This window comes from Leptinotarsa decemlineata, unplaced genomic scaffold, assembly GCF_025532065.1.
Source record: "Leptinotarsa decemlineata unplaced genomic scaffold, Ldec_3_MD MMD2_tig00000133_RagTag_RagTag, whole genome shotgun sequence".
NCBI lineage: Eukaryota > Metazoa > Arthropoda > Insecta > Coleoptera > Chrysomelidae > Leptinotarsa > Leptinotarsa decemlineata.
This window is the reverse complement of record NW_027412542.1, coordinates 7947203-7961309: the sequence shown is the minus strand read 5'-3', so window position 1 is coordinate 7961309 and position 14107 is coordinate 7947203. Positions and strand designations below refer to the sequence as shown.

Below are 14107 nucleotides of genomic sequence, written 5' to 3'. Positions count from 1 at the left end.
AGAGAAAGAAAGATTATCAGATTGAAAGAGACTGATGTTTCATATGGAAGTCAGACATAGGCTATCTGTTTAAAATCTGTTTTTTCCGTTAACCAGCTGTCGCACCCCTACGAACGACAACCCACAGAAGTCGAAACTTGTGCGAGCTAAGGATTAACGACGTCTTACCCTTCAACGTGTGATTCCTAACACGGGTTGGACGATAGCAAGTGAAGATCGATCGTTCAGACTAGGGCTTGAACCACCGACCAACACGGCAGTCAATTCGAGTGAGTGAACAAAGCACCCACGCCGAACCGCTTGGCTACCGACCGACCATGATGTTGTTCTATTGGATAAATCAGATTACTATGAGAGAATCGATAATTTGACTGAGAACGGTTCTAATGATAAATTAAAAAGTAACCAATTTCCTGAGATGGTGCCAGAAATGAAAAACACACTCAAGAATTGACAAAATAATTTGATCGCATCGACTCTGAACTTGATTCTACACTATTCTAATCCTACAGTCCCTAAAATATGCGGTTTACAAAAAATTCCCAGATCTAGCAAGTCGATACAACTAATTGTCTTCACCATAAATAACCCTACTTATAAAATTACTAAATAGTTAACCATATAGATTGATACGCACTCAATCTCACAATAAAGTTTGAGTTTTGTTAATTCACTTGAATTCATATATAAAATTAAGGATGTAATTTCATGTAGGATGTAGTATCATTTGATGCATCCTCAACAAGGACTCCTCGTTGTTTCCAAGTGTTCCTATACCAGAAACTATCAAATATTTGAAGGATCCACTGAGAGCCTATGATCTCAGTGGAGATACAATCGTAGATTACATATAACTAACCTAATTCTGCAAGGAGCAGATTTGCTTCCAGTTCAAAAACTGTTTCGAAAGACATCACGAAGGAACGGCAAAGAAAAACCTACTGTCCCCCCTTACGTATTCATGAATAGACTTTTATCCGATACGCATATGATATATAGCGATTTTTGGTACAGAGATCCAATATAGAGGACTTATTTTGAACTCGAGCAGATCCCTGAACTTTAAGTTTACATATGAAACCCAAAACAACGAGGAGTTACCATTCTTGGATGTATTGATGATTATAAGTAACCAGGGTCTAGAATTTGATGTTTATAGAAAGAATACCTGATAGCCCAAATCATTGTCCACAACACAAAATGGTAGAACTGAACTTTGTTGTCTACATGCTTGTTACGTTTCTCTTGAGTAAAAAAAGACATGATATTGGGAAAAATGTTATCTGGAACTTGGCTGAAAACAACGGTCCTTCAAGTAAAGTAAATACGTTAATCAGGAAACATAAATTTAGGAAGAATCTTCGTATATCTTCGACTTTTCCAAAAGACATAAGTCAAAGGACATTGTCTTTCCGTATGAAGCAAGATACACTCGTTAGTCCATTCATAGACCAGTTCGTAGGGGAGCGTCAGTTGGTTAACGTAAAAACAGGTTTTTCTTAATCCTAAAAACAAGATGATGGAAAATGAAATGTCGGAGATATATGAAATAAAGCTGTGAGGGCTGTGACAAAAAATAAGCGAGCTAATCAAACTCGTGTTAAAAAACACGTAGCACATATCCGATTTCGCAGAGCAGAGAAATCTAGTGTCGGTAAAACGCAAGGGAGAAAGGCCATAGAATAAATGAAAACTGTCTGAAATTGTTGAGACCGGTACGTGACATTAGACTTTTGGATGCTTTTGAAAGTTTGGAAAGAACAAAGTGTGATGACATGACAACTATGAACAATCACAAACCTCCCATTCCAAAGTACACTGTTCAACTTTATCTGTATGAATCACTTTGTTGAAGCGGGAAATTTCACGTGAACATTTTTTGCGGCTTTCCATCTGAAATCATTGATGTGTGTCTGAAAGTTGAAAGTGAAAGTGTACCCCGTTAGATAAAAATAGAGGTCAGTTTTAGAGTTAGGAATTGGTGTTATGTTAGGTCCAAAGTGAGTGGGTCTATTGGGCCCTCCACCCGCAAGGGTTTATTGTGGCTCACACCTATTCGGCTCTGCCGTACTCTAAAGACCTGATTCGGTCCCCAGCGGGGCAGGCACAAAGTATATGCTCTGTTAATGAAGTAGTCGGATAGTCAAGTTGCAAGAATCCCACCCACATCAACCTTCCCATATAAGGGTTTCTGCACGCCAGCTACACCTGACGATGCCTTAGATTCAGCCGTGCAGGGCTTTTTCGCCTCTGGTTTTGGTAAACCATCACTTGAGCGCAAACGTTTGCTTACCTGCTCATGGGGGGGTTTGTCCCCCCACCTGAGACAGATTCTGCGTACGCCGCTCAAGAATTTGGTGCAAGGCGGTTTTCTAAAGTTCCCCGCTCTTGGGGAGACGACTCAGTCGTTTCCTGGCTGCACCACCAAACCTTTTTTTTAAGGTTCAGTTGTTGGATCAGGAGTTGGGGAGTTGAGAAGCTCTCGCTCCTACACTGAAATTACAGGGATGTCAGTTGGAGTCGTAAACTCGACATCCATCTCCTCTGTAGACTCGCTCCTGAACTAAATTTACCGGGAGGTCCGTTGAATGAATTGGTGTACTTCATCTCCTGAAGACGCTAACTTGGTTGATGAAACGTTTGTCGAGAAGAGTGTTGCAATTTGGGAGCAGTGCTTGTTTTGGATTTATCCTACGCCAGCAGTTACAGTTACAGCAGGAATTGTCCCCATTCATATAATGGGGAGTATTATGTTATTATGTTTCACTTTGTCAGTAAGACAACAGCTTTTTGAACAATAGAGAACAGTGTTGATTGATTGAAGGAATTGGCCGCGGCGGTAGTGCGCCCGACTCACGATCGGAAGGCCGTGGGTTCGTTTCCCGCCTCGACCAGATATTTTTCTCGAGAGAATTTATCTGGTTGAAGCTGAGATGATTCTGCAACCGTGTTAAGAATCACACGTTAAAAGGTAAAACCTCGTTAGTCCTTAGCTCGCCCAAGTTTCTCAACTTCTGAGAGTTGTCGTTCGTATGGGGCGACAGCTGATTAACGGAAAAACAGATTTTAAACAGATTTTTTTTGAATCTACGAATTTTTTCCATTTCCATTATCATATATGAATAAGGAAAATAATATTAAGTTAATCTGAAACTGAAAGGGGTTTCCAAATTCTTCCATCACTTTAAACAATCGCCCATAGCGAGCACTCCCCCGCCACTGATCTCTTCTATGGGAACCTTGACACCTGTTTAACCGGTGGCGGTAACCGTACACCCCATCACGTAACGGCAGCAGTAAACAGGAATCGACTCCTGCAGCCTTGCGGCTCCCTAATGATGATTATACAAGCTGAACCGATGAATATTTTATAAGTTGACTTCTGGCTTGACATCCGAATGGTCGACTGACGGGGGGTCATTATCTGTTGGAGGCTAATTATTCTCTAAATGCCACCACCTTCTTTCTACTCCCATCGATATCTACTCTAATATTGAAAAAGGTTTAATGAGTAATGTCGATATAACGAAGCCGGCAGTACATCTTCGAGTAAGTTTTCACACTTTTTTCAAAGTAACTAGCTGACCCGACGAACTTCATAGCGGTTAGAATCAATATCGTTGTATTGAGTTATTAACTGATGAGTTATATTAACTTTTTTATATTTTTGGAGCACAAAGTTGGGCCACACTAACAGTGTTGCCAGGCCATTTTCAAGCTTAGCAGTAGATGTGTCAGAAAAATAGTGGATTCAAACAAAAACAGTAGAAAATGGTAATTTCTACTGTTCACAGTCAGTTGATAATTATAATGATAACAATAAATAGATCTTTACACTTTTCGAAAAAAATTATAAAACATTCAGTTCAATTAGAAAATGGTTCATTCATCAGGAAGTGGTACCGAAGGACAATTTAAGTTTAAAAAATAACTACCATTACCATTGAGACTTACCTTTCCTTTCAAACCACATTTCAAAATGTATAATTTAATTTTTGTAACGTAGAAAAAAGTACATTATTATGAATATTCGACATAATCATTAAATTTGTACTACTAATATTTGTAAATCTTTATTTTGGGATAGAAAAAAAAGGTTTTGGCTCTTTCTTCTCCATCTTTATTCAAAAAAAGGAGGAATGTTCCAAAAGGAGGAAGAAAGCAATTAATTTCAAAACAAACTCTTCACAGACGGTAAAACTCGGGGTGCCACAGGGCTCTGTTCTAGGACCTCTACTATTTCTTCTCCCTGTCAATGATCTTCCTCAACATATAAAGGGAGGCTACGTCACAATGTTGCTGATGATACAACGATAACTATAGCAGGCAATAATGTTGAGAAACTCATCAGCAAATCTGAACACATTACTGATCAGTTCAGTACCTGGTGCCAAAGAAATAAGCGTATTCTAAATACTTCCAAATCGATCAGTGTTAACTTCCACTTCAGAAGAAATATTCCAATTGGTCGACGCTCTAGCTATAATATTCAAACTTCTGAAGAAATAAATTTTTTAGGGACCTACCTAGACGCCAATCTAAATTGGGATAGGCAGGTGGACTATATATGTGCTAAGCTAAATAGAGCATATTATGCCATAAAACAGCTGAAATCCTGTTTGGATGAAAGTGGCTTAATCACATTATATTATGTCATGGCGTACCCTCATATAAGTTTGAATATTATGGCTTGGGACAGAGCAAGAGATTTTTTCAGAGTATTTATAGCACAGAAACGCATCATGAGGCTAATCTTCAATATAGATTTTCGGGATTACTGCCGGCCCGTTTTTATAGACAAAACAATATTGACAGTTCCCTTCATCTTCATTCTCAAATATGTTTTATTTGTTAGGCAAAACCATAAATTATATGATAAGGCTGCTTCAGAACACAGTCATAATACAAGAAATGGTGATCTAAAAATCCCACAGCATCTCATGACAAGCTATAAAAATCCCCTCAATATAATGCCATAACGTGCTTCAATAAGCTGCCAAATGAAGTTGAAAAAATCACAAGTGACAAAGTATTTCATGATTATGTTAAATATATATTTATATATATTTTTTTGAATGATGCAACTAATTTTCCTTTATTTTCAGTATTTCAATATTAAATTTCACAAAAAAGATTTGAAGCTTCATATCTTCTATTAATTAATTATATGCGAGCGCTTTCGACAGCTGGTCGTACTGTCATCTTCTAGGCACTCCTCAAACTTGAGGAGTTTAAGGAGTGGTGAATAAACATTATTATTATTATTTTATTACAAAGATGTGTAGATCATGCAAAGGAGTAACTTTCTGACACAAACTGGAGGAAACAGCCCTCCGAAACAACTACTTTCATATAAACATGGAATTACACAAAAGAAAAAATACTTTCGAAACAAGTAGGTACTTTTATATGAACATTGAATTGTAAAAAAAATCCTATTCAGTTTGCACTCCAAAACCTTTCTTCCCCAAAATATTGATCACGACTCCAAAAATTATGCCTCTTTCCATTTACTCAAATGTCTCTTCGATAAAATTGAGAGGTTAAAGTGGAACCTATGACGTAGAAGAAATTCAAAACAAGCACTCTTTCCGAACACCGGAACTGAAATACTCTTCTCAGAAGATTATTGCAGTTCTGATATTTGGGAAAAGGTCTTTTCTTCGTGAGATGAGATGCTACTTAATTAAAGTAGTAACCATCAAATCGACCTCAGAAACAAGTCGACAATTATGTAATATCAGTTTTACGTTGTTGCCAAGTTTAATCAAGTGATAGTGTCGACATGCGTTTTGCTACCTGAGTTACCTTCATCAGGAGATGACTAAACTCAATTTTACAGCTAACTTAGAGCTTTTATATGCACCTGGACGAAACATTACCTCAGATAATGGGATCTTCAAATGAAAGTAAACAGATGAGACTATTTAATGAATTCATTCAGTTAGGTATTTGAATATGATTATCACGGAAGAATTTTGCTGGAAATGCTTCCTATGCTGTTAATAATGAAAGTGATATTCAAGGTTTATTTCATATTTACAACAACTCGATAAACATAGCCCCTAATCCTCTTCATTCAAACTTGATCAAATGTTTTTGCATCTTACTTTTAAAACCTCTTTATATATTCTTCTTGTATTTCATTTTATATTACTTGTCTCAGTACGGCAATATATTTTTAAGAATACACTGAATGTGATACTCTCACTGAAAATTCAAAATATCATTTATTTTAAGTGAAGTTACTTTTTTTACATTTGTATTTCTAGTTTTACGACATTTTTGAACCTGAGGGTGGCAAAACTGCCAAAACGAACGTCGTTTTCGTATGATTAAAAATGAACACATCATATCTAATCTTATTTCGATATAAAATGAATCTTCAGTAACAACTAAGTTAATGACAAACATATCTGATATTATCAAAACGTTAAGGCAATATACCAACGCTAAAAATTATGCATCTGTGTTCGTCAGGGGTAACAGTATGCGTCGAAAGCAGAAAAAATAAACAAATCAGGGGATGGTCTAGCGCCTGAAAGTTCACTGCTTGTCAGAAGAAAGAAATGTTTATTTCACCCTGTCGCTTTCTCACACCCTTCGGCTTTTCAAACAAATACTTTATCTATTATGAGTGTATTGGTTCATTAAACATTCAGCTAGACAGTAAATCAAGGTGCTTGTGATGCACTGTTTGGAACTTTTGGTGTAGTAAATAATATTACTGGAGTTTTATCACAACACCAAACCGTTATTTCAACACCTCGACACGTGTTTCGATCACCAAGTGATCATCTGTTTTGTTTGATCTTCCTCTTGAAGATGATCACTTGGTGATCGAAACACGTGTCGAGGTGTTAAAATAATGGTTTGGTGTTGGGATTGAAATAATATTTAATAGAAAAGGTGTTTATATAATTCGATTTTCGTATAACATTAACATTATGTTATTGGAATATATAGTTTATCTAAGAGAGTATTCTATTTACGTCATAGCCTAACGAATAAACGTAACTTTGAGGAAGGAAAATTACATCGGTCAAAAAAACTAACGTCTTCGTCATTTAAATAATTCACAATAAAAGGTAAAACTGGAATTCAACAGATTTTGATGCGGGTTTTTTTAATAGATAGAGTGATTCAGGGGGAAGAGTTATATGTATATAACTTGCATAATATAGTAGAGAAACATTGATAATTATAATTTTAATTTCTAATGTGATGTTGTAAAAAACACATTTTTTGCGCTTACATTACAAAAGGTGGCAGAACCCTACGAAATAGATCAAAATAATGTACTACAGAATTGAACACATTAAAAAGGTCTACAAAAAAGTCCGTGATGATATATGCCTGTCTTAGGAATAACCCACAATAACCATTTATTTTCCTTCATGTTTATGAAGTAATACAGCATTAACTCTATCATTGGATGAATACATTGTGCATTCAATGTTCCTTTACAGCATGTTATTTAAAGGAATATTTAAGGAATATTGAAGATATTACAGATTCAAAATGCAAAGACGTAGTGGTTGCGATGGTACCGGCCGGGGGCCGGCGGCGTCGAACATAGCCCTTCGTCATATAGCACTTCATGATTAGCAGCGATCGCACGCGTTTATATGTATATTTAGTATCAGCATTGCACCCGTGCGGAGCCGGGACGGCACATTAGTTTTGGATAAATAGTATATATATATATATATATATATATATATATATATATATATATATATATATATATAATAAATATTTCGTTTATATAGGTGAGTGGGAAAGTAGGGATTCAAATAACAAGGTGATAATTGAAAATACTTCTGAATACCTACTACTTCTGTCTGTCTGTTTAAAATCTGTTTTTCCGTTAACCAGGTGTAACACCCCTACGAACGACAACCCTCAGAAGTCGAATCTTGTGCGGGCTAAGGATTAACGAGGTCTTATCTTATAACGTGTGATTCCTAACACGGGTTGGACGATAGCAAGTGAAAATCGATCGTTCAGACTAAGGCTTGAACCACCGACCAACACGGCAGTCAATTCGAGTGAGTGAAGAAAGCACCCACGTCGAACCACCTGGCTACCGATCAATCACATATATATATACAATCGATCGCTTCACTTCACTAACTTTCTGCGAAAGCTTCTGATAATTCCTCTTCCATATTCTCTATTTCACTATCGCTGTCGTCATTTAAATCAATAATGAATTTATTTCATCCATTAATATGGAAGTGTCCAATCTCCATATAGTCTTTTTCAACTAAAATTACTTTATCAATCCTTTTCTGCCAGTATTCCTAGGTATTATTAGATACTTCTTCTTCAGTTAGCTCTATTACCTTCTTATCAAATTTTGGAAAATGATTTTTACGCCTGATGCTTTGTTTCAATTTTCTCCATATCAACTCGATGGGATTGAAAACACAAAAATAGGGGGAAGTCTCAGTATGGTGTGTCCATTCTTTTCAGTAATACTCTCAAGGGCATATACTTTTTCAAATGTTTTTGTCTGTAAAACTTCAAGTAGTTGGTTTTTGGTACAGTAATTTTCAAAATATAAATTGTTATCCATTAAAAAACTTTGTGTTTCATCTTTCCTCGAATTTTTATTCGGTACTTTGATGAGCTGTCGCGAATGATAGGAAACGTTGTCAAGAACTATTACACTATTCGCATCCAAATTTGTGATCAATGTGTTTTCAAACCATTTCTCGAAAATATAAGCTTCCATGTTCTTATGATAGTCAACATTACAGTCCTAAAGTTTTTTCCACATAATTTCAAAGAATTAGGAACCCATCCTTTACTTTCTCAACAATGCAGATTCAGTCGCGATCCTTCGTTTGTAAGCATGTTAGGCGTACATATTCCCGAACCAACAGTCCACCCTTTCATAACTGTGTCGTGAGTGTCATACCAAGTTTCGTCCAAATAGAAAATTTGCCGTTGTTTTTGTCTTTATTCAGTTATTTGTTCTAAGTATTTGTTACGCAATTCCACTATTCTTCTGCTTTCTATAACTGCTTGACGTTTGTTTATCATTTTAAATCTAAATCCTAGTTTTTTTATCCAACTCTGAAGAGTTTTGTCACAGCAGCTCACGTTATGGCCGGAAGTATTCAATTTCTTCCTTATGATTTCAGTTGTATGAATCTCATTGCTTTTGTAACAGTCGTATATTGTTCTAGTTGGTCACTGACGGTTTTGAAATTGGAATTTTTATACAATTTATTTATTTCCAATGCTTCCAATAAAATCATCTCCCTTCCTTTATTGCACATATAGAGACCACACAATAAATGAAGAAAACATGAAAATTCTTCATACGTGCAATAATTATTGTTTTGGTAGTGGTATAGATGATTCAGGTAACATTTTGTTATTTTAGGTACAAAAAGCACATATACCTACTATTTCATTGTATATTTAAAAATTTGTTTATGAAAAATACTTTAGTTACTTGAAAATGACCTAACATACCGAAACCGCTCGTAACGAATAAAAATCGTAGTTGAAATCGGACGAAAGCTATTTTCTTTATCCTATATTCAACATGAATTTCTACAAAATAAAAAGGTCATCAATAGAACAGAATACTTGTTTCATACAAAGGAAAAATGGAAAATCAACTTACCATCTCGTTTCATATTCACCTGGAGACATTTCTTGAACCTACAAGCCTGACATTGATTTCTCCTGGTTACGTCAACGATACAATGGCCATTTTCTTTGCAGATGTATTCAAGATTTCTGAAAATAATTATTCCATATTTAACGAAAAGATTCAGAAGGTAGATAGATATTACTTGATTACGATCAATCACAAACATCGTACGAATATTTTTTGTACGGTACTGAAGCAGATTTTGTTGTGATTATGTAGAAAGATGAGTAAATCGTGATTTAAATCATAATAATAATCCAAATACTGCTGAAAAAACAAGTATTGTCACCTGAATTTATTATTTTTTACTTTTAGATTAATTATTTGTTTGTTTTTTATGTAGAGGCACTATAAAATTAAATTCAGTTTTCTGAGTATTACAGTATGATATGATATAATATATATCATGCAAATGAAAATACAATACAATTTCAGATATACCAAAATATTTCCAAAATGGTGAAAAATGGACTTTTTCATAGGAAAAAACTGACACATATTTATGCTTACTAGGCCAGGCGTACTATATTTTTTTGAGGAAAAAATTCCTTACAGGGCAAACTCAACGGAAATGGGTTGGAAAGGTAGTCAGTAATATTGGGGCAAAAATTCAACAGCTGAATGTTTGCAGGGGCGGAGGGGTGGGGGTGAAAAGGGGTGAAAAACGGTTTTTCGTGGTTTGCGGCCAAAATAATTGTTTTAGAGAAAAAAGTTAAATGAAAAAGTTGTAGATAATAAAAAAATCTATAACTTTTGTATTTATACTTTTTTCACATAACGTCAAAGTTTTCGAGTAAAACGCGAAAAACCACTTTTTTCGTTTTTTATTTTTTATTTCACGAAAAAAAAGCGTATCACTATGAAAATTTGAGCAATTGTACTATTTTTTATCACAAATGAGTAGCAATTTTTTTTTTTGCGATAAGTTAATTAGTTTCTGAGAAATTCGCGTTTTTCGAAAAAAAAAGCATTTTTTTCAAATTAGTCAAAAAGGTTTTTTTTGGCCTAGACAACTTCTACACCGCTCATTTTTTTCGTAAATACATCAGCTTTCAGATGAAAAAATAAAAATATACTACTTTAAGCAAAAAAAATCGTTTAAAATGCAAAAAACTGAAAAATTGTGCTTTTTTTCATGATTTGTTTCATATTATGTAATTAAACGGTTTTTAAACTATAATACAGTTGAAAAATTTTTATTATATAATATTTAGGATGCTTTGAATTAATTATCAAGGTTTTATAGTGGCAAATTGAACAAATAAAGCTTCAAATAAAATGTTTATTTAACAAAGATGCAGGTAACCATACATTATACATAAGATAATGAGATAAAAAATTGTCTTAATTTAATTAATTCTCGCTCTATTACTCTCGCTCTATTGTTGTTGTTGTTCTTCTTCTTCTTCTTCTCCTTCGTCTTGTACATTTTTATCGGATTCTTCTTGAAGATCAAGTTGCTCAGCAAAAACATCATCCGTATCGTCAATTTGGGTACTTTGCATCTCGATATTAGAACACTCATTCGAATCGCAACTGTTTCTGCACAGCTACGAGCATTTTAAACCATGCTTCCGGCAACTGCAGCGCAAAGTTTTACAGCCTTTTTCACAGCTGCAATGAATTTTTTCAAGCAAACTGGCATGAGGATGCCATCGCTAGACATCTTCCAACCCCAATCCATTGCATTAATTGAATTTCCAAACCATGAGTGAAGCTGGTGATACACACGTAACATGTGCTGCTTTGCAGCTCCTTCCGTCGGTGGTAATTTTTCCAATTTGAATGTAGATTTGATCGATGTTGTTTGGTACAGATCAAATCTGAATTCGTTCAACGACATACTTTTTTTTGCTGTACATTGCTGCAATCAATTTGCAGCCATTTTTTATCAACAAATCCTTGTCAGCATTTACATTATAGAAAATATCAGCCAAATCCATAAAATTTGTTATTGCTAACAAAGACTTTATCGCAGTTCTTTTACCTTTTCCAGTGAAACCGGAAATATATATATATATGAAAGCTAGAAAGGTTATTGCAGTCAAGCTACTGGAAAATAATTCCATCAAAATCAAAAAATAAGGAAATAAGTACTCTTTGATCATTCCATATTGATTTCAATTTAAGAGTCACCGGTATACAGCTGTTTCAACCTATTGGGCATCGTCAGTACCGGGCAGGCGGTCCTCGATTGAACTTGATAAAAATAGCTGCGTAAACGCAAGCGAAACATAAGTGGAACCACCTATCGGTGTGACACCCAAGTCAACTTGCCAAGTTGACTTGGGAAGCTTCCCAAATTTCTGCTACCGCAGTTGTCGGTTGATTGGTCAAACCACCAACACTGACATAAAAAACTTGGCAAGTTGACTTGGGTGTCACACCAATAGGTGGTTCCACTTATGTTTCGCTTGTGTTTACGCAGCTATTTTTATCAAGTACTTTCTTGGTTTTTTCTCATTTTGTCTTCAATCGAGGACCGCCTGCCCGGTACTGACGATGCCCAATAGGCTGAAACAGCTGTATACCGGTGGCTCTTAAATTGAAATCAATATGGGAACGATCAAAGAGTACTTATCTATTCATATATATATATATATATATATATATATATATATATATATATATATATATATATATATATATATATATATATATATATATAAATACATAATTATTATATATACTATATAATATTATTATATATTCAATTCTATTAAATAAAATATTATAAATTTTATGTATTATATCTTAGTAAACTTTTACTTAAATAAGTTCTTTTTTTACAAAACAAATTAACAGATTAACACTTGTTATTTTACGATGAAATGCTCTATAAAACGCTCTGACTGAAAAGACGCTCACGTACTGATTTTAACGGTGTTCCGTTCGAAGCACAGCTGTTTCTCCAAAATTTGTAATTCAAACAATAAATACCCCCTCTATGATGCTTTGATCTCTGAACATGAACTACAAAATTCAAATTAACATTTGTAGGTGAAGAAGAGCGAATTAATACCAACGACAGTTTAATCGTGTACATTAGGGAGTGTACATACATTAACAAGCACAATTTTTCAGTTTTTTGCATTTTAAACGATTTTTTTTGCTTGAAGTAGTATATTTTTATTTTTCCATCTGAAAGCTGATGTAATTACGACAAAAAAAAACCTTTTTGACTAACTCGAAAAAAGTGTTTTTTTTTCGAAAAACGCGAATTTCTCAGAAACTAATTAACTTATCGCAAAAATAAATTGCTTCTTATTTGTGATCAAAAATAGTTCAATTGCTTGAATTTTCATAGTGATATTCCTTTTTTTCGTCAAATGAAAAATAAAAAACGAAAAAGGTGTTTTTTTTTGTATAAATACAAAAGTTATAGATTTTTTTATTATCTACAACTTTTTCATTTAACTTTTTTCTCTAAAACAATTATTTTGGCCGCAAACCGCGAAAAACCGTTTTTCACCCATTTTCACATTCACCCCTCCGTCCCTGCAAACATTCAGCTGTTGAATTTCTGCCCCAACATTACTGACTACCTTCCCAACTCATTCCCGTTGAGTTTACCCTGTAAGGAATTTTTCTGAAAAATCAGTATTTTTCAACGTAGTACGCCTGGCCTATACAGAATACAAATGGTTAGGGAATAAACCGAACAGTGATGTGAATTGGTCTTGTGTTGGTTGAATGAGATAAATTATTATAAATCATCATGATCTCATCAAATTTCTGAAGTCCATCTACGAATAATTTAATAAAACCTTCGACAAGGTGTTTCCAATTATACAAAAGTTTAAAAAACACGAATCCACAATCTCCTTAAAAAACTCACCTTCGTATACTTCGTTTGAAAAATCCCCTACAACCGTCACAACTTGGCACTCCATAATGTTTTCCGGATGCTTTGTCGCCGCAAACTTTACAGGAACTTTCTGTTTTTTGTATCGGAGAATCATCCATCTGTAACAATTGCACTTGTAAACAAAATAGTAGAGAAATATTTTTTTCTCTTTCCTAAATCTAAATTCAATCAAATATTTTCAACAGAAGAACGAATTAACTTACAAACTAATAAAAGTACAGAGCCCAAAATTGTTTTTCAACTCATTATAAAGCATAAATAATCAAAATTAGTTTCGAATATTCTTCCACTGATAGTAAGATTTTTTCAATCCAGTTAATATTTATATGTGAATACCCTAGCACTGAATCTAGGTACTATATAAAGCCGGATAGAAGTTGTTCTGAGCTTGAAAAGTATGTTTAAAATCCATGATAAACTTCTTTGTGAGGGAGAACAAAGTTGATCTCTGACATTAACAGGGAGTTGTTTGATGTTTTGATCATTCTAATGACGAGTGAACGTTGAATTGTTGATATATTATGGTACATAAATATCTGTTCAAAAAATCTGATCAAAATCTGTTT

The 14107-nt window shown here is 34.4% G+C and overlaps 1 protein-coding gene across 1 annotated transcript in view; it reads right to left on the bottom strand.

Annotated features, from left to right (window-relative positions):
* Positions 1-13734, bottom strand: part of LOC111506285 (nuclear receptor subfamily 2 group E member 1) — a 29174-nt gene extending 15440 nt beyond the window's left edge. Inside the window, exons 1-2 of the mRNA XM_023161313.2 lie at positions 13512-13734; positions 9644-9759 (exon numbers count right to left, since the gene is read on the bottom strand). Coding sequence (XP_023017081.2) covers positions 9644-9759; positions 13512-13639 — 244 coding nt within the window. The 5' untranslated portion in view covers positions 13640-13734. The remainder of the gene's footprint in view (positions 1-9643; positions 9760-13511) is intronic.
* Between the last annotated feature and the right edge of the window lie 373 nt (positions 13735-14107).